This window comes from Sebastes fasciatus, chromosome 4 (genome assembly GCF_043250625.1).
Source record: "Sebastes fasciatus isolate fSebFas1 chromosome 4, fSebFas1.pri, whole genome shotgun sequence".
Classification (NCBI taxonomy): Eukaryota; Metazoa; Chordata; class Actinopteri; order Perciformes; family Sebastidae; genus Sebastes; species Sebastes fasciatus.
The window spans coordinates 11,709,037-11,734,773 of NC_133798.1; the positions used below are offsets into that span (position 1 = coordinate 11,709,037).

General features: G+C 39.1%; 1 protein-coding gene across 1 annotated transcript in view; it reads left to right on the forward strand.

The window, feature by feature from the left end:
- Nucleotides 1-13,171: 13,171 nt before the first annotated feature.
- Nucleotides 13,172-25,737, forward strand: part of n4bp1 (nedd4 binding protein 1) — a 28,463-nt gene continuing 15,897 nt past the window's right edge. The window contains exons 1-5 of the mRNA XM_074631963.1: nucleotides 13,172-13,712; nucleotides 20,194-20,421; nucleotides 20,575-20,748; nucleotides 21,914-22,437; nucleotides 24,925-25,273. Of these exons, the coding sequence (XP_074488064.1) occupies nucleotides 13,380-13,712; nucleotides 20,194-20,421; nucleotides 20,575-20,748; nucleotides 21,914-22,437; nucleotides 24,925-25,273 (1,608 nt within the window). The 5' untranslated portion in view covers nucleotides 13,172-13,379. The remainder of the gene's footprint in view (nucleotides 13,713-20,193; nucleotides 20,422-20,574; nucleotides 20,749-21,913; nucleotides 22,438-24,924; nucleotides 25,274-25,737) is intronic.

Sequence of the window (25,737 nt, forward strand, 5' to 3'; positions counted from 1 at the left end):
ATTTTAGGGCTTTCAATCAATTCAAATATTAAATTGGGATCTATCACATATTTTTTTATCTGTTCAAAATGTACCATAAAAGGGAGATTTGTCAAGTATTTAATATTCTTATCAACATGGGAGTTGGCAAATATACTTGCTTTATGAAAATATATGTATATATTTATTATTGGAAATCATTTAACAACACAAAACAATGACAAATATTGTCCAGAAACCCTCACAGGTACTGCATTTAGCATAAAAATTATGCTCAAATCATAACATGGCAAACTGCAGCCCAACAGGCAACAACAGCTGTCAGTGTGTCAGTGTGCTGACTTGACTATGACTTGCCCCAAACTGCATGTGATTATCATAAAGTGGGCATGTCTGTAAAGGGGAGACTCGTGGGTACCCATAGAACCCATTTACATTCACATATCTTGAGGTCAGAGGTCAAGGGACCCCTTTGAAAATGGCCACGCCAGTTTTTCCTCCCCAAAATTTAGTGTAAATTGTATTTAACCTCCTTAGCAACAAGCTAGTATGACATGGTTAATACCAATGGATTAGTCCGCTACAACCTAAAAATCGCAAGTTGCGTTAAATAAAATAGTGGCGTTAAAACGAATTTGCGTTAAGGCGTTATTATTGCGTTAACTTTGACAGCCCTAGTTTATTAACATATTAACAATTAATGAATGATTAATAACACTGAATAACATAACTAATTATATATAACGAAATATGATTATACACATAATAATAGGCCACAGTTTGTAATAAACCATTTCCTGTTTATACGCATGTACATAATATAATAATATATAAAATATTTAACGAGTCAGTTTAAAACTGTTTTTAAATGTGTCCAAAACAGACATGTTGAACTAAAAGGCTCAGCTCAGTTTAAAATTCGCAAAACTCAAGGTACACTTACTAGATTTTTTTGCGGTGCTTTCAGCCACATCTCATGGCCTTCATCAGGGAATGGAATTCACCCAGTTGTCATGAAAAGTGAAAAAAAACGGATCTTTAAATAAATAAATACATCATAAATATATGTAATTAGTATAATAGATCAATGTATAATGCATAAATAAATAAATATTTCATATTTCACATATATGTAAAATAGAAAGAGAATTTATATAATTATTATATTGTCAGTCATTCGTGATCTGATGAGCTTAATAAATAGTAAATAGCCTTATATCTCCTTACAACTACATTACAATGTGTTATGAACCTTGTATTATTGGTCATATACTGCTTATTAATGTGAAACAGCCATACATGTGTGTGAGTGTTACCTAAAGATATCACCTAGAAATAAAAAGTCTGCCCAACCATACTAAACGGTTCTCATTCTAGTATTCACAGGTTGAAAGATCCAGGAGCTCATTATTCACCGTTAAGTGAAACATGAGTTGATGTAGCATCCGGTGTCTCTGAGAGTACTTTGTATTTAACACTGACAATCAACATTTTATTACCTGCCATGTCTTATAAACTGAATGTTGTGGCGATTTGTCTTATGTTTTATTGTTTTTATCCTTCAAATGGTGTTTTTATTTTAAATCCTGCCTCCAACCAAATTTCCTTTACACGGGCAATAAAGCTGTGAATTCAGTGTGTGTGTGTGTGTGTGTGTGTGTGTGTGTGTGTGTGTGTAGATAGATATTTTTTCACCCCACTTCTACACACAGAGCAATAGTGAGAGAAATATTAGACCTATGATGATATTAAAGACACAACGGTGAGGGCCGGCTGAATAGTATGTTGGTGAACATCAGGGTTTGATAAATTATTAATAAATATAATATGTTTGTGTTTGTGTATGTGCATCCACTGATAGATCTGTCTCTGTACAAGTAAACACATAATGCTGTATAATGCAACATAGATTATACATTAAGTGACATTAAAGAGGACATTATGTGTCATTCAACTCTGATTAAAGATGCTGACAGGCTTACTGGTGGTGGAAAGCAGGACCACCTGAGTCTACCGTACTGACCAGTGTAATTTAAAAAAAATTGCATATAGTAGGATCCACCACTGGTCACATGCTCTGTTAAAAATAAAAGTACTCACAATGCTCCTTTTAATAATGTTATACATATTTTTGGATTGCTATTATTGATTAAATCAATCCTCTAGAGGTTATTAATAAGTTAATTATCAAATTGAGAAAGAAAAAAATTAACAGGCACAGAAAATATAATTGTGTTATTGGGTTTTATGAAACTAGGGGGAGTTTAAATTCTACATTGGTGGATATTATATATATATATAATTATATATTTATAATTGATTCCAGTATTTTTAAGAGCTGATGTATTTAGTTTTGACTACTTTTAGGCCAATAACTAAAGTATTCTTTTTTTATAGTAGTATATCTGGTAGTGTGGAGAAAGATTTGAGATAGCATTTAGATCTTTTTTCTTTTTTTCTTCAAAGCTCACAATCAATACTTTACATTAAAGGGGAACTACGCCCATTTTCAAAATCCAAGTATGTTATACCTATGGTCTAAGACATCACAAGTTTGAGATTTACTTCCTTAGTTTCTGGCATTGAGAGAGAGTTGCTCATGTTCACAAATATAAATTGCGCTTTCCTAGACCACTGTTTCGCCACCAGGGGTTGCCAAAGCTTCGGGCTGTAAGAAGGGGTCGCGAGGCCTTCTTTATTTTGAGGGGTGTAAGACAACTTTTTTAAGAATATACAGTTGGCCTATATCTCAGCATTTCATTCATTTCAGTGAAGAATAATAAATGAAATTGTTATTTTTAAAGTTTGAATTATTATTAAGATATAAACTTACAGAACGATAGAATAGAACAATGGACAAGTGTCAGGGAGAAGAAAACAATTTGAAAAAAATAAAAGCCTATCAAGTATGTATAGTTGTTAAAAATTAGAAAAAAAAATAATAATACAGAGAATTAAGTTCCTACAAATAACAGGAAAACTCATCTCTGATGCAATATTCACAGGAAATTCATCCAAATTGCTGGTTTTGCACAAACTTCCAGCAGTTATTTTGTTTTCTATTTTGGTTAATTGTACAGTTTATTAGTTGTTCTGTATGGTCATTGTTATGCATTTGTGATGAACCCACAGAGAATTATCAACTGACTGCAGTTCCCCTCATCTCTACGAGGCATTTTAGTATCTTTCAGCTCATCGTTTTGGTTTTCCAGCCCACAATTTCACTGTTTTGGTTCACTCTCACCGCTCTGTACAGTACCCAGTGCCAAACAGCAGACAGACAAAGTTAGCGACTAAGAGCCAGATATTTCCCTCAGGAGTTGGTGGAGAGACACACACATGCAGCTACTAAAAGAAGAGTTTGATTTACATTCATCAGGTTAGCCAGGAACAGGGCTCCAAATGAATGCAAATATTTCTCCATATATGCTTGATGCGTAAAAAAGCAGTTGTTTGCTAACAAGTTCATCATATGAAGAAAGGAGACCTGTTATGCTTTTGTGCTTTATCCCTTTCCTTTAGCAGGTTATATAGTTTTTTCTGCATGTAAAAGGTCTGCAAAGTAACAAATCCCAAAGTCCATGCCAAAGGGAGATACTATCCCCCACAGAAACACTGCTCCTGACACGCCTTGCTTGAAGTCCCACATTTCCTTCCGTAACGTGGTGATGTCACGAAATAACACATTTGCCTAGCAGCTAGTTTGGCACGCCCTCAAACAAAGCTAGTGAGAGCAGAGCTGGAGCGAAGTCCAAAGAGTTTGGTTTGGTTGACACATCCCAACCGTGGCCCAGCTGACCAATCAGAGCAGACTGGGCTTTTCGGGAGTGTGGGGGGGGGGGGCTCAAACAGAGCGTTAGGGTGAAAAAAGGTGCTGCAGCACAGCCGGTATGAGAAAAGTAAAGCATTTTTTTTAACAGTAAAGCATGTAAACATATTCTAGTAGAAACCCCAAATGCAAGTATACACCTGAAGATAATCATAACAGGTCCTCTTTAAAAGGTGATAAAATGTCAGTGTTGTGTTAACAGCTTGTTTCTGTTGCCCCCAAATAGCCAAACAAGTCAGTTAATGTAGGTTAAAGAAACATCTCAATCTGTGCTATTAGCTCATTCTTCAACCTTTTAAACCCCTGTGCTAGACAATATTTTGACTATACTATACATACTATCAACATGTTTTTGAATGAACAAAATATTAGATATATCTTCCTGATATTGAGCAGTAGACCATTTTTGCACAATCCAAACCTCAATTTTACCAACGTCCCATTGTAGCTCATTGTGCCTCTCTAATTACAGCACGTCTTCCTTTTTAGATTCCGTCAAGAACTTCAGCGGGGGATGGTAGCTTTCACCTGGCTGTATCTCATCAAAAGTGAAAGGCTGTGATCACAGTTCTCAGATCTCATTCCAGAAAAAGATCCATTGTTGCACTTCACATGAGTCCATGCTGCCTTCTTACAAATCAACCAAGAGCTGTAAGAAGTCACATGACATGTCGTTCATTCCTTGGACAGTTTTGGTCACCTCTCACCCCGCGCCATCAGCGATACGCAGACCTGCGGGAGATGATTTGCACTTCTCTTGTGATTTTCATTCAGCCCGTTCGCACAAAAAGGCGTACAAATGCCACGATAAAGAGTAAGGCGTTTAGCATACATAAGTACACTTTTCATGATTTCCGCGTAACATTTGTACGCCATGTATCCTGTACTGACTGCAATGTAAACGCATCTCCGTATAAATGCCACGGTAAGACTTAGTGGAGCAGTATAAAAAGCAAGAAAGTTCACTTATGGAGGACTTTTAACCAGGAGACCCGTGTTCGAGACGTTGCTGACCGCTGTTTTGTTTTGTAAGTTATGTTAGTGACGTTTCTGTCACATTTTTTAATGACGTTGGTGACAAGTTTTCCGTAGTTGTGTTACGTTGTTTCCATACATGTTTTACTTAGTTTACTTAATTACTTTAAGCCCAACCATCTAACCAACCACCTAACTAAGTGATTTTCTTGCCTAAACCTAACTTGCGTGTAATGTTGTGGCATTTATACGCCTTCCCGTGACACCCGGTTGCTCCATCATACCACCATACTGTTTTTTGACTCAGAAAAAAGCCTGTAAATGTTCCTCTTTCTTCTCTCTTGTCTTCTCACCCAGTGAGTGTGTGTTTTTTCCACGTCTCCATATTTTCAGCTTGAATCTCTCATGTTCTTCTTTAGCACGTGTGGGCGGGTGTCTGTCTGTCTGTGTGTGTGTGTGTGTGTGAATGGGTAAGTGACTGTTTGGGTGTGTGTTCAACACCAGTCCCACATTCTGCATCACCATTCATCTCAATTTAACAGCGCTCAATGTGTGACTCGCTGCTGTGCGCGTGTGTGTGTGTGTGCGGCCATCAGAGCCTGTAGATGTATAAATCATTGGTCGAGATTACGGCTGTTTTATTATTCATGATGCAGGCCTTTTATTGCCAGCGATATTTATCTCTTCGCTATCTCCCATGACCTGCAAGAGAAAGGAGGGAGGAGGAGGAGGAGAAAGAGAAAGAGGGAGGAGGGAGAAGTCAGTGTGTTCCTGTGTTCGGAGGGGGTGGGAGGCTTTAGCTGAGCTGTACATAAATAAATTTGTTAAGTGGGCGGGTGTGGTTGAGTATTTGTGTGTGAGCATGTGTGTCTTTTTGTGAGCGTTACCTTCAATTCTCCCACCATGAGGCCCAGAAACCACACGCAGCAGTCCTGCATGACACATTTTGCGTTTCCCTCTCTTTCACTTTTCTTCCTCTTCATATGCGTCTTCTGCTCGTTCCTTTCTGTCCCTCTGTCTCCCATTTGTTTTTTTTTGTTACTTACATTTCTGATTCTTCCTGTTCTTACTATCATTATAAAAGTTAGGTTTTTGGACTAATTCAATTAAGCAGCCCGTTCGCACTAAAAGGCGTGTAAATGTCACGATAATGCGCAAGGCGTTTAGCGTTCATTAAAGCTACAGTAAGTAGAATTGGAGCAAATATGATGAATAAAAGTTATTTTTATAAAACGGTCACTATATCCTGATAGTAGTGCATGAGACAGGTAATCTGAAAAAAACATGTGTCTCTGTGTCCTCCGGTGTCCTCCGGTGCTCCTAATGGCATCTGCAAGATTTCACAGACAAGAGGAAAACAACCAATCAGAGCCGAGCTGGAGCCTTGCCGTCTCTGAGCAGCTGTCAATCACTCGTGAACTCCGATCAAACGGTCAAACTAGTCAGCACTGATCAAATATGAATCAATATTATGTTATTGTAATGACTATTTCTCGCCTCAAATGTTTTCAGAAACATCTTGTAGTGTACTGTTTAGCTGTAAAATATAAAGTTTGTCACCCGGCAGCCATGTTGAGATCAGCTGAGGAAATACCAAGCACCGCCCACCAGCCGGAGCACAGCCAATAGGAATGCTAGATTTTTTTAAAGCCTGAAAACAGAGCCATGAGGAGGAGCAGAAGTCTAGATTTGTCTCAGAACACTTGAATTACAATATGAAGAAAGGTTATTATGGAATTTTTGCCCAATGATGCCAAAAAAATGTTGCCAGCTATAACACTATGCTTCATTTCGTGTTTGCGTATGCCACATTTCCGCCAATGTCCGTGAGGCAAACAAATACAGCAAGACGATATCTGTTACCACATCAATCATAATGTTCAATATGCTTGTAAAAGTCATAAAATGTCAGCAAAACCATACTGGAAAAGTGGCTGCTGAAAAACAAACTGCTGGAAGACGCACTGCTTCTGAAACACTTGAAGTATTTTGCTTACAGGTTCATAATATACAAATAAATAATGTCCGCTTCCTCTGGGCTCTCTTTTATGTTCTTCTCTTGGGTTATATTTGCTTTTTGATTCATTTTTCAAGTGCAGAATTTAAGTAATTATTAATAAAGATCCAAGACCTACTTCTGCCTTACAGGCGTTCGCTCGCATTTTCCTTTGGATGTTCAAACTGTCACTGCAAAATTCAACTGGCTGATTCTGCTGGGTTTTCATTTTGTGTAGCGAGGCCATTTTAACTAAGTGGTCCCCAAGATACTGTAGCCTGTCTCTGTCCCCGACTCTCTCTCTCTCCACCTCTATCACACACACAGTCATGTGGAACTAAAGAGGAGCATGTGTCGCAGGTCAGCCTCTCTTTCACCTCACAGGTGGCAGTCACAGCTGTTCACACTCACACACACACACACACACACACACACACACACACCTGTAACTGCAGTATGGAGCCCCCTGGTGAAGCACTGAGGCAATGGGCGAGTTTTCACTGGCAGTCCTATTTCTATATTTAGAGTTTTTAATATTTGCACCGACAACAATTTAACCTGTAGGTTCAAGGTTCTTTATTTGTCATATGTCAATTCCAGCAAAGCAGTCATTGGCAATGAAAATCTTTGGTTTCAGGTTCCTTCAACAATGCTCAATATACTGTATATACTGTATATGTATATAAAAGGGGAAATCACACAAGAAAAAGTAAAAGCAAAATGATAATCTAAGGCATAAAATATAGCAGTTAAAATATAGGGCTAAAAATAAACTTAAGTTAATATGAAGTAGTAATGTAAATGTAAATTTGTAATTTTGTGGAAGACAGTATTTCAGATGGGAAAACTGAATGTAAACAGGATGTAGTATATATATATATATACTGTGTATATATTAGGGCTGTCAAAGTTAACGCACGATATTAACACGTTAATTTATTTTAACGCCACTAATTTCTTTGATTCATTAACGCAACTTGTGATTTTTAGGTTGTAGCGGACTAATCCATTGGTATCAACTATGTCATACTAGCTTGTTGTTAAGGAGATTAAATAAAATTTACACTAAATTTTGGGGAGGAAAAACTGGCATGGCCATTTTCAAAGGGATCCCTTGACCTCTGACCTCAAGATATGTGAATGAAAATGGGTTCTATGGGTACCCACGAGTCTCCCCTTTACAGACATGCCCACTTTATGATAATCACATGCAGTTTGGGGCAAGTCATAGTCAAGTCAGCACACTGACACACTGACAGCTGTTGTTGCCTGTTGGGCTGCAGTTTGCCATGTTATGATTTGAGTATATTGTTTTTATTCTAAATGCAGTACCTGTGAGGGTTTCTGGACAATATTTGTCATTGTTTTTTGTTGTTAATTGATTTCCAATAATAAATATATACATACATTTGTATAAAACAAGCATATTTGCCCACTCCCATGTTGATAAGAGTATTAAATACTTAACAAATATCCCTTTAAGGTACATTTTGATCAGAGGAAAAATGTGTGAATAATCGTGATTAACTATCGCGATTAATACTTCAATCGATTGACAGCCCTAATATATATACCTGCACACCTACATACAGACAAACACACACAAACACACACACACACACACACACACACAGGGGTGTAACAGTTTGTAAAACAGTATGTGGTAAAGTGACAATGATAAAGGGACAAGTGATGAGCTCAGGAGCTCAAGAGCTCATCCTGAATTTGTGGTGTGAAATGTTTGCTGTGTTTTCCTTTATGCTTGAATTTTGAATAATGGTGAGCTAGTACATTTTACGGCCATTCTTAACCTGTCCATAAAAAAGTGGCTGATGAGTGTAACGCATTCGGCACGGAGCCACTGGCAGGATTTCAACAACTCTGAAGACTAACAGCACAACACATCACATCAATACTGCTAAAATTACAGTAAAACTAAGCAGTAACAGTACAACAGTGGCTGTCACCTCTGTCTCTGCCCCCCTCCCCCCCACCTCCTGCGACACATAATACAACACTATGAACTTTAATAAAGACAATATTCCTTTGCTGTGTGCGTCTGGACCTCAAATAATGAAAAATATTGATTTGAAACATCTTTAAGTCGATATTACTCTCTGTCATCAGGGAGCACGGACAGAAGAGAGCTCAGGATCAAGCAGCATTCGGAAGCTTACAGCTCCATCTAGTGGATGCTGCTGATGAAAGGTTGGAAAACAGGGACTGGAGCGACAATGGGTCATTGGAGGAGCCTGGTTCTGCCCAAGGTTTGTGCTGGAGGGAAGTATTTTCTTGCCACTGTCGCCCTAGTGCTTGCTCATGGGGCATTTCATATTGGGTCTGTAAACTATAGAGTACAGTCAACACCTGCTGTAGCATTAAATATGTGATTTAACGCTATATAAAAATTAATTGAATTGTAATTCAGGCGAGAATACTATTATGTATGTATTTATTCTATTTTAGAAATTATCTGTTTGATTTTTTTTTTTTTTTCATATTAAAGACCATGTCATTTTATTTAGATCCTTTTAACGTCTCATGTGGGTATCGGTGCATTAAACACACATTGTTTAGTGTGAGGCTGTAACTGCTCTCTGCTATAAATGTACACAGATTTCTTCTGGCATTCTTGGGATTGTGAGATCTAAAAGCATCACTCATCTGAAAAACCTAAAAGTATTATGGTTCTTCATCTAAATGTATCTTTTATTTATCAAAAAGGCAATTTATTTTTTATCGGCCCGAGTCCCAGGAAGAGGCTTTTTTTTTTTTTAAAGTAATGAGCAAGGAATATTAAACGTTATTTTTCCACGAATAAATAATCCTGTCCATTGCATGTAATAGGGGCTTGAGTAAAAGATACTGTAGTAGTGATTGTGGACACATTCAACTCACCCAGATGGTGACAGATGGTTTCTTTATCTTTTTTTAAAAGATTATTTTAAAGATTCTTTTTGGGGGGCTTTTTTGCCTTTATTTGATAATGACAGTGATAGTGATGAAAGGGGGAGATACCCTGGGTCAGAGTCAAACCCCAGGCCGTGCGGTAAGGACTCAGCCTTTGTACATGGGGCCCCCGCTCTACCAGGTGAGCTACCGGGTCGCCCCCTTTATCTTTTTGTTTTGTTTTGTTAGAAAAGTGGTCATGATTACAAGCTCTATAGACACAATTCACTGTCGCCTGGCTGCTGTTAGTTTGAGGCCCTGAGCAGCAGTGATCGCACACAAAGATGGAAAATGAGAAAGTTTGTCACCCGGCAGCCATGTTGAGATCTGTTGAGGAAATACCAAGCACCGCCCACCAGCCGGAGCAAACTTTCTCATTCATATTTGATCAGCGCTGCCTAGTTTGACCGGAGTTTGTAAGTGATTGACAGCTGCCTCCATTAAATGAATAGATTTTTTAGTCTGAAAACAGAGCCATGAGGAGGTGCAGAAGTCCAGTTATCTATCAGAACACTTGAAACACAATATGCTGAAAGGTTATTGTGGAATTTTTGCCAAATGATGCCAAAAACATTCTGCCTACTGCAGGTTTAAAGGCATTCACTCTAAAATGTTCAAAACTTAGGGAACGGCAACAAATAATGGCATGGCAACAGTAGCAGAACTGACAGCTCAGCAGCAAGTTAACTCTTTTTACTAACTGTGTTTTTGAGCATTGGTTCTGATGAAGGTCTAGTGACTGAAAGCTTGACTTTATCATAGAATAGTTGGACATTGGACGTACAAGCGCTGTGCCTTCCATTCTCCATGTTGCATGTTGTTTGCCACCTTGGTGTTGTTTCAAAACGGGTGTGATGATCTTCTCACACATCATCTTCTCACACAACCTTTGGCCTTTTCAAGCCAGCAGGGCCAAATGTTCCTATGGCCCAAACGTTTGAAGAGTGATAGAAAGAGTGGCAAAGAGGTGGGTGAGACTCTCCAGGTGTCGGCCTACTGTAAGTGTAGGTGCAGTATGGTGTTTGATGATGAGCTTCTGAACTCTGACTGTTTTTAGTGGAGGATGTGGTTTTACAAAAAAAGGATTTTTTTTTTTTTTTTTTTTTTTGCACTTACCTTACCAGAACTGCATAGTTTCACTCACCCTCCTACCTTTTCCTTTTCAGTTAGGCTAAGTAACTTTTGAAAAAGCCGAAATAAAACCTTTTTCAATTTAAAAATGAGAAGTTGAATTCATATGCAATAACACACCCTTAATCAATGCAGTATATTCAGGGGTTATGCCACCACGGCTTTACTTGGTCTTGTACTGAGTCAGTTTATTGACTTTATGGCCCTTCTCTATTACTCCTTCATCTACACAATACATTTTAGCATGTACACTGCCCTTCACAGTTTGGAATCACCTGTTATATTGATGTTTTTTTTCTTTCCTTCAATAATGGCTAATTTAACAGAACTAAAAGCACTATAATTCACACACCAAATTATTTACATTTGAAATAGTTTGGTTCCCAAATAATGGCAGTCTGCCATTATCCCATAATATGTCACTTGTGGTCACAGTGTCAAGTTACATAGATTACCCATTTAGCCAGCTTTATTCAGTACAAATGTAGCTCAATTTCAAAAGACTGATATATCAAGTGTATTGTAAAATAATTCTGTTATTTGATTTAAAATTTCTTTGGATTAAAAGTATCTGTTAGGAAGGACACTTTTAAAATTGAAAATGTTGATGATTCATATGTCACATGACTAATTGATTGGCCATATATAAAGAAACCAATAACAACGTCAGATAGGACCATGATTAAAGGAAAGATAGCAGAAAACGTTTGGGCTATGACGCACGTTATGTTGAAGAGAAGAGAGTGAGGTGTTTCATTTTGATGGATGAGTACTTCCAGGTTTCTTAGGTATAGTTTCCATGAAACATTTACTGGATGATTGCTTTACAACACAAAGCTTTAAAATGTTATTCCAGTTCCATCAATCAATCTGCTTAATGTCAACTTCCCTTTGTCTACATTTATCATTCTTGCTTGTCAAAACAAACACAGAATGATCCCAGAAGGAGAACACTGGATGAGGTTTATATGACAAATAATGCCTTTAGATCCTTACCGGATCTATTAAAAGCCTGTGTGCCCTGATGTATGGACTGTTTGTTGCATTATTTGTGCTTATGCCCTCCATATGCAGCAACATTTCCTGTAATATGTAGGAACTACTGAGTTTTGTTGTGAAATACTGTAAATGAAGAGATTGACAAACAGCAACCCAATGCGCCAAATCTGATCCTTCATCAAAATGATTCAGCGCATTTAGTTGCTATTTTGCAATCCTTTAATTGGGCAAAAATCTACAGGCCGCTACTGAGCTCCCACCTACCAATCTCTGCGCAATATGGTACGTATACCTTACCGCCTTCATGTTCCCATTAAGTCCAGTACAACTAGTACTGAAGTATGCTGGAAAAATACAGAACTTTTGTTTGTTTATAGCAATTTGAATAAACACAACTTAAAGGAACTACAAGGAACTTTCATTTTGTTTTGATTTTGGCAGCCCCCTGTGGAAAACATGCACCACTGCCTTGTTTCATAAAGAATCTGGCTATAGCGCGTGCATTTGTTTTGGAAGCGAGTGAAAGAAATTTGCCACTTCTTCTTAATACTTTTTTTCTTTTTTTTGCATGAATGAGGTAATGCATCTATTTGTGGCATCTATATGTAAGATTAATAACTGTAATAACATATATATATACATATATATGGATAGATATATATATATCTATCCATATATATATATATGGATATATATATATATATGGATAGATATATGGATATATATCCATATATATATATATATGGATATATACCCTACATACCACCCAACTTACCACCCAATAATGTAATATTATTATTAATTATTATTATTATTATTATTATTATTAATAATAATAATAATAATATATGTATATATATATATATATAAATATGATATATATATATATATATATATATCTCATATATACTGTATATAACAATAATAAAAATAAAAATAATTACAATAATAATAATAATAATAATAATAATATATATAAATATAAAAATACCAATATATATATATACACATATATATATATATATATACATATATATAATAAAAAATAATAATAATTACAATAATAATAATAATAATAATAATAATAAATAATGTATTATATAACTCTCCATTATTCTGAAATGGACTATTTTGCTAAATTATAACTTTTACATTTAGCACGTTTAAATATATTTGATGCTAATGCTTTTGTACTTAAACATGTTCTTGTCTTCCTCCTCCACTGACTGTGACTGTGCCTGTGACTGTAGATAAGCATCTCGAGCACGCTTCAACTGTCGTGTTTTGATGACGCCATCACTGGGACTTTCCGGATACGTCACTCGGGGCTTCCGAGTGCCTAAGCTAGCTGTGTGTTCCCTCTCTGTGTCCATGTCGTTGTAGACTGTTAAAGACGCCTCGTTGCTCTGGAGTACACACACCACAACACAGCATGGAGACGCTCAAAGGCTCCTAACAGCAGCGAGAGGTTTGAATATTGAGTCGTGGTTGTCAGGAGCGACGGTGAGACCGAGAGGCGGAATGTCAACAACGCGGCCCCTCCTCGGTATGAGACGAGTCACCGAGCTACCGTGTCCGGAGCAGCCGACCAGCAGGCTCCCTGCGGCGGCCGGGAGGCAGCAGCAGCAGCAGCCAGAGGGCCCCACCACCACCACCACCGTGGACGAGTTCACGGTGCTGGAGGAGAAACAAGACGAGCTGAAGTGCGCCAAGCCTCGAGTGGAGCAGGTTTTCAAAGTGACGTTCACCATCATCGGTCTGTTGGACCACACGGGACAGCCGCACGGCAGCAACACATCACGGCAGATCTGGCTGCAGCTCATAGGGAACAGAGACGACGTGTCCAAGGCAAAGGTGAGCTCCTGTTAAGACTGTTTCACTTGCATTGTACAAGATAAGACCACGTAAACACCACGCTAGCTAGGCTACCTGTCTGCCTGTTGGTGGCTGATTAACAGGTGTGTCAGTGTCATGTGATTGGCACCTGTGTCTGCTGGTTTATCAGACATCTCACCAGTGTGTTCACTCTTAGATAGATAGATAGATAGATAGATAGTACCTTTATTGATCCAGAGGGAAATTCAAGTTTCCAGCATCACAGTTCCATAGTGCAAAACATGTTAGTAAAAAGGCAGTAAAATAGCTAGTAGTGCAAAGTACAAAAGAATATACCAGATATAAAAATACAAGGAGATGAAGAAAACATGTTAAAACTGAATATAGGGCAGGGTTTGTTTGTTTGTTTATTTATTTAGATCCTCATTAACTTTTGCATAGCAGCAGCTATTCTTCCTGGGGTCAACATAGTTTACATGGTGACAATACAAAAATACACATTCACACTACTCATAATACACTAACATAACACATTGTAATGCACGTCAACTGTAAATAAAACAATAACAGCTGTGATACAGGACTATTAAAAAAAGTGAATATAGTGCAGAAGAGACTGTTAAAAATGAGTATAGTGCAGGGTAACTCCAGTAGCTTAGTCTATGAAAGTGCACTGTGTGCATTATTATCTGTACTGAATATTATGCCAGAATGTCATATTTGAGATTAGATATGGCCTAGATATTTTCTGTTTTGTTTGTGTTTTCACTGGTTACTATAAAGGCTGGGCCACAAAGTTAACTTTCTGAAGTTGTAGCATAAGAGATATAGTTAAATAATCAATGTCTCCTCCTTCTTAGCTGCTATATCCGCAAGACAAACTGTGTTTTCTTAGACACAATATCACCCACCCCCTAATTTAGATCAGATATTCTATGAAAGCAACAGTAGTCATAATGTTTAACCACACTATTAACATCTCGGTATCTAGGCAAAAAAATGTCATGACATTTGATTTTGTCATTGTGTAGTCAGCCTGAGAGTTGTCACTGGCCAACAGTTGGCAAAGAAACCACCAAATGAGGGAGGGGGACATAATGTCAGGGACATAATGTCTTTTCAGTTTCAAATGTATCTTTAATAGTTCATGGCTACATTCAAATATAGTCATTATGTTTACATGTTGCAGTTGTTTGTGTTAAGAGCTCAGACGCCATAGACTTTTGTTGTTCAAATCACAATTATGTGAAACAAAAGCAATTAATAATGTATTAACTAGGGCTGTCAATCGATAAAAATACTGAATCGCGTGATTGCGTCATGATTAATCGTGATTAATTGCAAATAAATCACTCATTTTGTATCTGTTTTAAAATGTACATTAGAGATTTATTAAGTATTTAATACTCTTATCAACATGGGAGTGGGCAAATGTGCTTGTTTTATGCAAATGCATGTATGTATTTTATTTGGAAATCAATCAACAACACAAAACAATGACAAATATTGTCCAGAAACCCTCACAGGTACTGCATTTAGCATAATATAATATGCTCAAATCATAACATGGCAAACTCAAGCCGAACAGGCAACAACAGCTGTCAGTGTGCTGACTTGACTATAACTTGCCCCAAACTGCATGGTATCTTCATAAAGTGGGCATGTCTGTAAAGGGGAGACTCGTGGGTACCCATAGAACCCATTTTCATTCACATATCTTGAGGTCAGAGGTCAAGGGACCCCAAGCAACCATAAAGGGGCAAAAGCTAGAAGTGACGGAAAGTAAATAGTTTAGAGTTCAGTTGTCTGCAGTCTGAGAAGCAAACATAATGTATCGATAAATCACAATATATTGCAATTTAAGTTTCAGCATTTTGAAAATGTGTTTAGACATTTTGGGGATATTTGCACAGCTATTACTACATATTGTATGACTTTCTTTCTCAATTATTTTAGAATTCCTCTTTTTATGAGGACGTAGATATCACGGAGAGTGTGTGCCAGTATCAGTTACGCAACCCTTATTTCCAAATATATATATTTCCTGGCCGCAAACTACCATCTTACAGGATTTCGGGTCCTGGGGATGTCCATATTGGAAGTTTTGTTGTTACGGATTTATTGTAGAATTGTATCTGACATTTAGATATGAACCTGCGATTACAATTGTCATCTATCATGTAATCATGTATATATTCCTTTTATGTCTTTAATTTCTGTATCCTACACTTAATTAGAATCTTTTTTAAGGAATAATCAAGTCATAATGAAATGAATGCAAAAAATTGTGGGACAATGTGGCAGCACTTGTAATATAACAATGCTTAGTGTGACTGAATCACACTATCTGACACAAAAGTGAACTTAGTAGTAGTAGTATTTTATTCAGTCATCACACAATGCAATAAATATAAACAGTATATACAGTCTAGCATATGATATGACTGAAAAGGCACAGGCAGAAGCATAATATTATATATGCCTATCCTACATTCTTATCAATTTAAGCTACTTTCCAGAAAATACAATTGATAATAAAAAGGAAAATAATTCACATTTGTAACCTTCAAAAAAAAGCTTTATAAACCATTCTTTTGAAAACCAAAAGTGAGTTACACATTCTTACATTTGTTAGCATTATTCCATAATTCAACCTCAACAATAGAAATGCATCTCCTTTTAACTACTTACAAATTTAGCTCTCAACATTATTTGCTTTATTTTATATTATACCAAATCATTACATTTCATAGCATGAGATTTTATTAACAATGGATTTGTGTGATCATAACCAGCCTTATTAATGGCACGTATAACTTGTTTTTGTAATAAGACTATTGAATTCATAGTTGTTTTAAAGGTTGACCCCCCCACACTTCCACGCAGCAAGATATATAAGGAAGTATCAGTGAGCAATGAATTACAGTATATACAAGGCCTTATAATTAAATATATCCCTAGATTTATACAGGATTGCTATTGCCTTTGAAATTTTACCTTTAATATAGTCAGTATATTGTCTCCAAGTTAATCTATGATCGATCACAACACCAAGGAATTTTGCCTCAAAAACTCACAAACTTCACAACAACAATCAATTTAAAAGGCATCTGGGCTGGAGATTCATGTAGAGATTATACACAACACTTACACATGCAAAATAGCTGCGTTAGCATCTGTAGCATGTATTTATTCCTGTGTGATTTCCCACACCAGAGCATCTGTCACACTTCTGCATCTTGTGTCATGAGTCTCTCTTTAGTGCGCAACTTGCTCCCCCTGTAACCAGATGTTCTAAGCTCTGCCAGTCAACCGAGAATGTGATGTGGAAATGGTAATTTTTACTATTCATTCTGTTCAAGTCAGAATGACACAGGAGTCATAAATGGCTTCCTGCACAAGGTATGTTGGTGCTTCCTCTAGTTGGGAAAGCACTGCCATTATTCCCAAAACAACCTTTCTTGTAAGTAATGTAGTTTCACAAGATTACATCTAAGTTTAACTACGAGAAAAATGCTGCACGTGACTGAAAATAGTCCCGTTTGTAATTTTCTCTTTCAACAATCTGCCACAGTTTGAAGCTGCTTCTCACAGCATCAGCAAGTCGGCAATGAAAAGCTGTCTTTACTTGCAGAAGGAGCAATACAGTTTGTGACGGATTGTATTTAGTTTTATTGGAAATGAATCAACGGCCAAGTATTTTCTTTTTATATCTGAATATGTCATATATATATATTGCTTTGTTGTGTATTTTGGCTTTGACTAAACAGAGGGAGAGTTTCTGTCAAATCAGTCATTTTGGTTTGATGGTTTGAATTTGAACATGAATGTTGATTCCTTAAAGGGACAGTGTGTAGGACATGGCAGCATCTAGTGGTGTCGTTGCAGATTGCAACCAACTGAGAACCCTTCCGCTCACTCCTCCCTTTCCAAGACTGCGGTAACGTGAGCCGCCGGTTTTGCACTCTGCGACTCACGTTATTGCAGTTTCACAAGCATGTCGGAGAACTACGGTGGCCTTCAGGTAACGTAAAAACGTGAAAGGCTCTCTCTAGAGCCAGTGTTTGGTTTGTCCGTTATGGGCTACTGTAGAAACATGGCAGTGCAACATGGCAGACTCCGTGAAGAGGACCCGCTCCCTATGTACTATGTTCCAACCACTCAAAGCGCTTTACACTACATGTCAGCATTCACCCATTCACACACACATTCATACACTGATGGCAGAGGCTATCAGTGCCAACTTCCCATCAGGATCTAATCTAAATACTCATTCACACACAGATGCCTTCGCGAGCAATTTGGGGTTAAGTGTCTTGCTCAAGGACAGCCGGGGATCGAACCACCGACCATCCGATTGGTGGATGACCTGCTCTATCCTCTGAGCCACAGCCGCCACATATACATATACTTATAAGAATGTAATAATAATGTATAAATCCCCAAAAAGCCCATGAAAAAAGGAATAATATCACAACATTATTTATTATTCATATTCAACATGAATTATTGTCTGTTATTCTCAGACGGATATCATTGTTCGTGTGTAGAGGTGCGTGTGTGTAGCAGCAGCAGCAGCACTGTCCCGGGCACTGAAACAGGGGAGATGGAGACAGACAGACAGACAGACAGACAGACAGACAGACAGAAAGAAAGAAGAACATGTCAGCCTGCTGCGCAACGCCAAATACCTTTGAATATTACTCACGAAGCTTCGAAGCCCAAAAAATGGTATTCGGGACAGCCTTTCTGCAATTAGATCCCCCGAAATGTTACACACTGTTCCTTTTATAGCATAACTTCAAATAAATCTAAAATATTGCCACTCTGTTTCCCCTCTATAGCCGTAAAATGCCTGACCAGAATTTAATTACTAGAGCTACTCGCATCCTTTTTGATTCATGTGGTGTGTATTTTACTACAATCTCTAACTGTTAATAGGCAAATATCAACCTTTTCTTTCATTGCTTCTCAGCGGCGACTGCCCGTCTATGTGTGCTGCTGTTTAATATCATTTGGAATAAATGATGAAAGTTGTTGGGTCAGCTTTAAGATATTCCTTTATTAGTCCCGCAGTGGGGAAATTTGCAAGACAGGTGATGAAGGTCATGAACCATGACTAAACTAATCTGAAAACCAGATTTCTATTTTTAACTGTATTTCTAGTTATAGTACCAGCAGCTACAGTATCTCATACTCATTTGGTGGTTATAGCAGAGGGCCATACCTTCTGGAAATCCCTCCCAATTTTATTGGTTGTTTCATTTTAAAAGCCACACCCAAATATTTGTGATCTTGTTCACTTTCAAGTCTGACGTCCTTTCTTTCTTTCTTCCTTTCTTTCTGTCCCGCGGAGTCATAGTTGAGTCATTTTACATTCTCGGTATTGAGTTTGCACATTAACGCTAAAGAAATGTGACACAGTATCCGTGAGGAAGTTACCGCACCCACCTGCAGCTGATTCATCCAAACATTTCCCGCAGCCAGGAGATTCCCTGAATCAATGACAAGTGTTTAGTTTCAGCACGTGTCAGTTTTGCTGGTTTCAGCGAGGTGCGTGTGTGTGCATGAACTAAGAGAGCACATACCAGCAATTTTGGCACTAGCCCTGTAAACTGCTCAAAAACCCTCTTATTGTCAATCTACCTAGGAAAGCCATCCATCCTCTGAATGCCCTAGGTCTCTAGTTTGTGGTTGTAACATTTCATGAGGCTGTCACCAGGTCACCACAGGTCATTTTATACAGTGAGGTCAAGTTTAAAAAAAATTGTCTCACTCCAAGGAAGTTGCTACTATGGGGATTAACATCATCACACATGACTCCAATTGGGCTCATTGGATCCACAAGAGTCTCAGCATACAGTCATACAGTCATACCCAAGACAGTTTAGGGACCCCAGTATGCAGAAATATTCAAACACACCATTTTAGAATAAGCAAAAATAACACATTTATACTGCATTTAAAAAAACTGCATGGTTTTTGCCCCAAACTGCATGACATTATCATAAAGTGGTCATGTTTGTAAAGGCGAGACTCGTGGGTACCCATAGAACCCTTTTTCATTCACATATCTTGAGGTCAGAGGTCAAGGGACCCCAGTGAGAATGGCCATGCCCGTTTTTCCTTGCCTAAATTTAGCGCAACTTTGAAGCGTTATTTAGCCTCCTTCCCAACAAGCTAGCAAGCATTGTTACTAATGGATTCCTTAGGTTTTCTAGCTTCATATGATATACAGTATGTACCTTCTACCTCTAAAACTCAACCTGCTATAGCCTCTGAAAGACTGTAACGTTGGTCGGGATTGCCGACGATCCCACGGATCTCAGGGGGTTAATGTGCTTCATTCTGAATTTTTGCAGAGATCACAGATATATTTTAGGAGCATGTGTCACTAAAATTCTTGTACCGCAGGACTCTTGAGAGCCCTGTTTGGCTTACTGTCATATATATTAATTATAGTCAAGTATCACAGTTTTTTCTTCTCATTGTCGTGCAGGAATATGTTCGAGGACTCTGCGACCCGGAACTACAGAAAGAAGAGTGGTACCCAGTGGACATGCACTGTATTTTTGCCGGTGCCCGCGGCCTCTTCTTGGACAGGCTCATACGGGACACAAGTGCTGAAGTTGTGGTGCCTGAGCCAGGCCGCCTGCGGTTATTGGGCCGGGCTGAACCCGTAGTGATGGCCCAGAGCAGAGTTCAGCAATTTGTAGCACTATTCCAGGTAGGGGTACTAATGATCTGTTCAGCCATCTTCATTCTTCACTTTTCTGTACATCTGTGATAAGTATTTTGACTGTAAATCTAGTAGTTGGAGAAGGCTTTACAGCAACGTTCTTAGTCCCATTGAAAATCTGTGTGTTTGTGATGTATCCAGGAAAAGCGAAGTCTACCGAGCGACAGAGAGCCCGCAGTGAAACGAGCGTTCAAGTCCTTTGTGGAGGAAAGGGATGATAAGTACACTATGGAGCTTCTTCTGCTGCCCAGTGCCCTGAAGGAAGAGCTACTGGGACTGGCCCACAGCCCCACTACCACAAATACATACTCTCTGGTTAGTGTAGGCCTTTTTTAATATGATTTATTACTTTACAGCATGACCACTGTGTCCAGCTGAAACTTGAAGTCCCTATAGTGCCTTTGGATAACTGCAGCAAATTTAGAAAACAGCAGAATGTATCTGCTGGGTTGTTGGGAATATAACCCCATACTGTTTGATTTCCCAGTGGCCTGTGGAATTTTAGTTTTTAAAAAGGTGAGGTGTCCTATTCCATTATTGACCATTGCTGCACTTCAAAATGTAACTGCATATGTTAATTTATGTTATATGTAAAACCCTGGGCAGTGTATGGCATTCTGCCACAGCTCACCCAAAAATGTACAAATTCTGTGTTGTCAGAGTTAGTGTAGCTGGTGCAAGGATGCAATTTGGATTGTTAAAGAATGGACATCCTTTGTACCTCATTGTCGTTTTGACTAGATGTATTGGAGTGAAATATCTCACTCTGACTAAAGTGAATTTACTTTCTACTCTTGTCTTTGAAGCAGGCGCGTAGCCAAGGGTATGTCTGGAAGATAGGTCTAGCCAGCTTGACCACAGTCTTACACAATTAAATATGCATATTTGTATGCCTCACTGGTCACTGTGACCTTATGTTTGTCCCATTCATGTGAAAGCATTATCTCAGGAACATCCACTTGGAATGAAGGATGACCTGATTAGATTGCGGTAGTCAAAAGTCAAGGTCACTATGACCTTAAGTCCGTCCCATTCTCATGATATCAAAGGGAACACCTCAATCGAATTTCTTCAAATTTGGCACAAACATCCACTTTTATGATGTAGTTGTGCAGTCTTTGCCATGCTTCTTTGAGTTTGAAAATGCTTTGACAATAGATTTCACTTTAACTTATATTTTAAAAGTTTCAAATCCTTGCAAACATGCAAAGAGTTTATAAAAGCTTCTTTGTGTTACTAAGTGTTACTTTTCGGCATTTAGCAGCCCTTCTAATTCAGTGCAACTTATGAAACAGCAGTAAAGTTTAAGTCTGATAATTTTGGCAGCTGTGCAGTAAGTGAAAGAGAGAATTTGTGACAAACTCTGGTTTTGGTAAGGAGAACCATGTAGGACACGCAGGGAAGTACGATCATGAGGGTTTTGAGGGGGAACTTTTCCTGTACTTTCTTAACCGAGGTGACGTTTTGTTCCCTTTTCCAGCTTCAGCTCAACCAGACGCTGCATCCCAGCATGGCGGAGGTGGACCAGGACCGCTCGCAGAGCAGCACCCCTGTGACGGAACTCTCCAACCGCATCCTGGACACCAGCTTCGAGGAGAAAGGGAGCGGAGCAGCATCCGTCGGCGGAGGCGGCAAAGCAGGAGGAGCGACGGGCTTGGGTCCCGAGGCCGTCCTGCTCAACGGCACTCGGCCATCGCACAAGCGGCGCTCATCTGAGAGCGAGACTCGCGACACAAAGAGACAGTACTCTCTGGAGCGGAGGGACGAGTCGCCGGAGAGAGCGAGAGAGAGGGAGCGACAGAGGGACAGAGAAGGCCGGGGGGGCAGTAGCAGCTGTAGATCCAAAACCCCCTCGGCTTCATCGTCCCTCTCCTGCTCCTCCTCCTCAGGAAAAGCAAACACAGTAGTCGGTGCCATCATGTTGGACTCCAGTGAAGGAGTCTCAGATGACGGGGAGGCAGTAAGCCCGGAAACCAACCTCCGCTGCTTGGTCAATTTCTTCAGGTAAAGGTCATGATAGTTTGATATATTTGCAAAGGAATTCATCATTATTACACAAGGCCTATTAAGGGAATTACTTGTTAACCAATATGTGGTTGTAGTCAAGTAAAACATGGGGAGTTTGACTTTGTATTTCAATTTCTATTCATGGTTTTGTTTCAGGCTATACAGGGTTTTAGATAACTTACTGTTCATCTTTTTCTCTTGTGTGTGAAAGGATTTTACAGTTTTCAAGTCAGTATTAAAAACAATGCTCATATCCCCATATTTACATAGAAAGACTGAACAGTTGCTGTAATTGTTCCTCCTGTCTATACTGGCTGTGAAATCATACCTTTGTAATGTGATTTCATTATAAGAGATGGGGTTTAAAATCCACAGTCCTATTTCTGTGCAGAAAGTTCAGTTCTAAAGTTCAGCTGAAGCTAATATGAGGCTTCAGTAGACTGAAGTTAGTCAAATCAAGTGTCCCTATGTTGATGTCTTTGTAATATGACATTTCCTTGTGTTTCCTTGCTGAGCAGCAGTGGTGGGATAGTGACAAAAAAGGTAATTCTGTACGAACAGGTAGGGGTGTAAGAAAATATTGATACACGAGTATCGTGATACTATGTTTTGCGATGGTGTATCGATTCTCCAAAACGCTGTATCAATTTTTAATTAACGTCTTAAAAATCCGGGCCCGGCTGCTTTTCTGTCTTTAGGATGTTGTAGCGGGCTCAGTTTTAAAGCTGGCATCATATGAAACTAGTAGGGCTGTCCCGAATACCATTTTCTGGGCTTCGAATAGAAATTTTCGAAGGTACTCAAGGTTTCGCTCTCGACTTGTTCTTCTGTCTGTCTCCATCTCCCCTGTTTCATCCCCCGGGACAGTGCCGCTGCCGCACTACTGTACACACGCACCTCTACACACAGCTATAATAATTAATGTTGAATATGAATAATGAATAGTGTTGTGGGATTATTCCTTATTTCATGGCCTATTTTGGGATTTATACTTTATGATGACATACTTATATATAAAAAAACAAACAAACAAACCAAAAAAAATGAAGCATTCGAATACTGATTTGGACGTCGAAGCATTCGGGTCCGCCCTAGAAACTAGAAAACCTAAGAAATCCATTGGTAGCAACCATACATCATACTTGCATGTCGTGAAGGAAGCTAAATAATGTTCCAAAGTTACGCTTCATTTTGGTGAGGGAAAAACTGGCAAGGCCATTGTCAAAGGGGTCCCTTGACCTTTGACCTCAAGATATGTCAATGAAAATGGTTTCTATGGGTTCTTCTATCAAAAAGTGGGCATGTCTGCAAAGGGGAGACTCGTGGGTACCCATAGAACCCATTTTTATTCACATATCTTGAGGTCAGAGGTCAAGGGACCCCTTTGAAAATGGCCATGCCAGTTTTTCCATGCTAAAATTTGGATGTTGGATTATGGGAAATGTATGGATTCCTTAGGTTTTCCTTAGGTTTCATATGATCCCAGTATCTTCACTCTAACTTTATAACTGAGCTACAACCTCCAAAGTATCAATAGTGTTAATGCGTTAAGGAAATAAGTGGTGTTAAAACGATTTTACGTTAAAGCGTTATCGCGTTAACTTTGACAGCCCTAGTTGAAATTTAGAGCACAAGCTTTAGAGCACAAAATAAGGAATGTGGATTAGAGGCTGACATTCTTTTGGGAATCCTGTGGGATGGGAGTCAATTTCACTATTCATCATGTGACTGGAAAAAGTCAACGGGAGCAGGTGGGACGGGAGTCATAATAACAATAGGTCAGCTTTTATATATAAATATGCTGTTCTAATGTGAATAAACACGGCAGCGGGATGGGACGGGAGTCATTCTTCCGGTATTGGGACGGGACAGGAGTTTTTATGTGGGAGTGGGATGGGACAGGAGTGAAAATCCACTCCCGTGTCACCCTCTACTGTGGAACCGTCCTGCATCTTACACCTCTTCCTAACTGGACGCGATGTGAACGAGCGAGCGAACATCAGTTTTTTCCAATGAAGATGTCCTAACCTGCTCCGTGCGTCAGCGAACAGGCTGAGCGACCTGTCGGTTGTTTGAAAAATCACTTGCCCTGGCTCTACTTATGCAAAGTTTCACGCACCTCCAACCTATTTTCACAGGTCAAAATTGACAGTTAATCAATATCGCGCTCTATATGTAATAGAGAGTGACATCGCTCATAGTATATCTGGACAATTTTTTCACTCTCCACTCGTCAGAGTTCACTTGCTCGCTGTATGTTAGGAAGAGGTGTTTTACATTAGAATTGCGTTAGGAAGGTATTTCTTCACAGCCAGTATTGGACCAGTAAAGAAACCATAACAGCCTTCAATAACTCTTTCAGTGTACATATGGGCATGTGAGTATTGTTTTAAGACAGGTTTGAAAAAATGTGACGCTATCCTTCAACTCTGCTACACCTCTCTTACTACAAAACAAAACATTGTTAAAACTGCTTTTCTTCAGAACCATGGGTTACCGGCAGGAAGTGGTGGAGCGCGTCGTTAAGGAGACGGGACAGACAGAAGATACCTTCCTCGTTCTGGAGAAAATCGTTGAGGAAACAAAACGTTGTGAAGAAGGAGGGGAAAAAGAAAGACGATTGAACTCTGTGCGCTCCACAGACATTCCCTCCTCCTCATCGTCGTCCTCCTCTGCGGTCTCTCGATCCAGAGAGAAGGAGCGCGAGCTGAGCAGAGCGTTGGTAGACCCGGGCCGGTCTAAAGAGAACATTAAGCCCAATCAGCACGGAGGCAGCAGCAACGGTCTGGGGCACCGGAGACAGTGCAGCGGCAGCGAGACCAGCACTCAGCAGGTAACAACCCTTTAAAAAAAGATTGTTCATACTCAGCTAGACATGGGACGATATGAAAATGTCATGTCGCGATCATAAGATTTTGGTATCGGAAGCGTTCTAGTTTCCATTTGTAGTCTGAGTAGTATTGACCAATCACAAACACATGGAGCAGGCTTTGCTTGAATCCAGGTAAATAGTCCGTGTGGAGAGCAAAAGAGGCGGAACACATTGGCCAAAATGCAATCTCAGAACCCACCTGCTATCGTCTGAGGATGATTTAGCTTTTTATTGGTTTAAAATGAGTTTGTAAACTGGCTACTTGTGAAACAGTCCAGTTGTTACACGTTGTCTCAACTCAAACTCAAGTCTGGCATCTCAAGTTGCTAATCGGACTGTAAATAATGAGCAGTTCACGGAAGAGGAAGTTTTGACCCGGATATCCGCTGGCTACACCGGAACCCCAGAAATATAGCCCCTTGCCC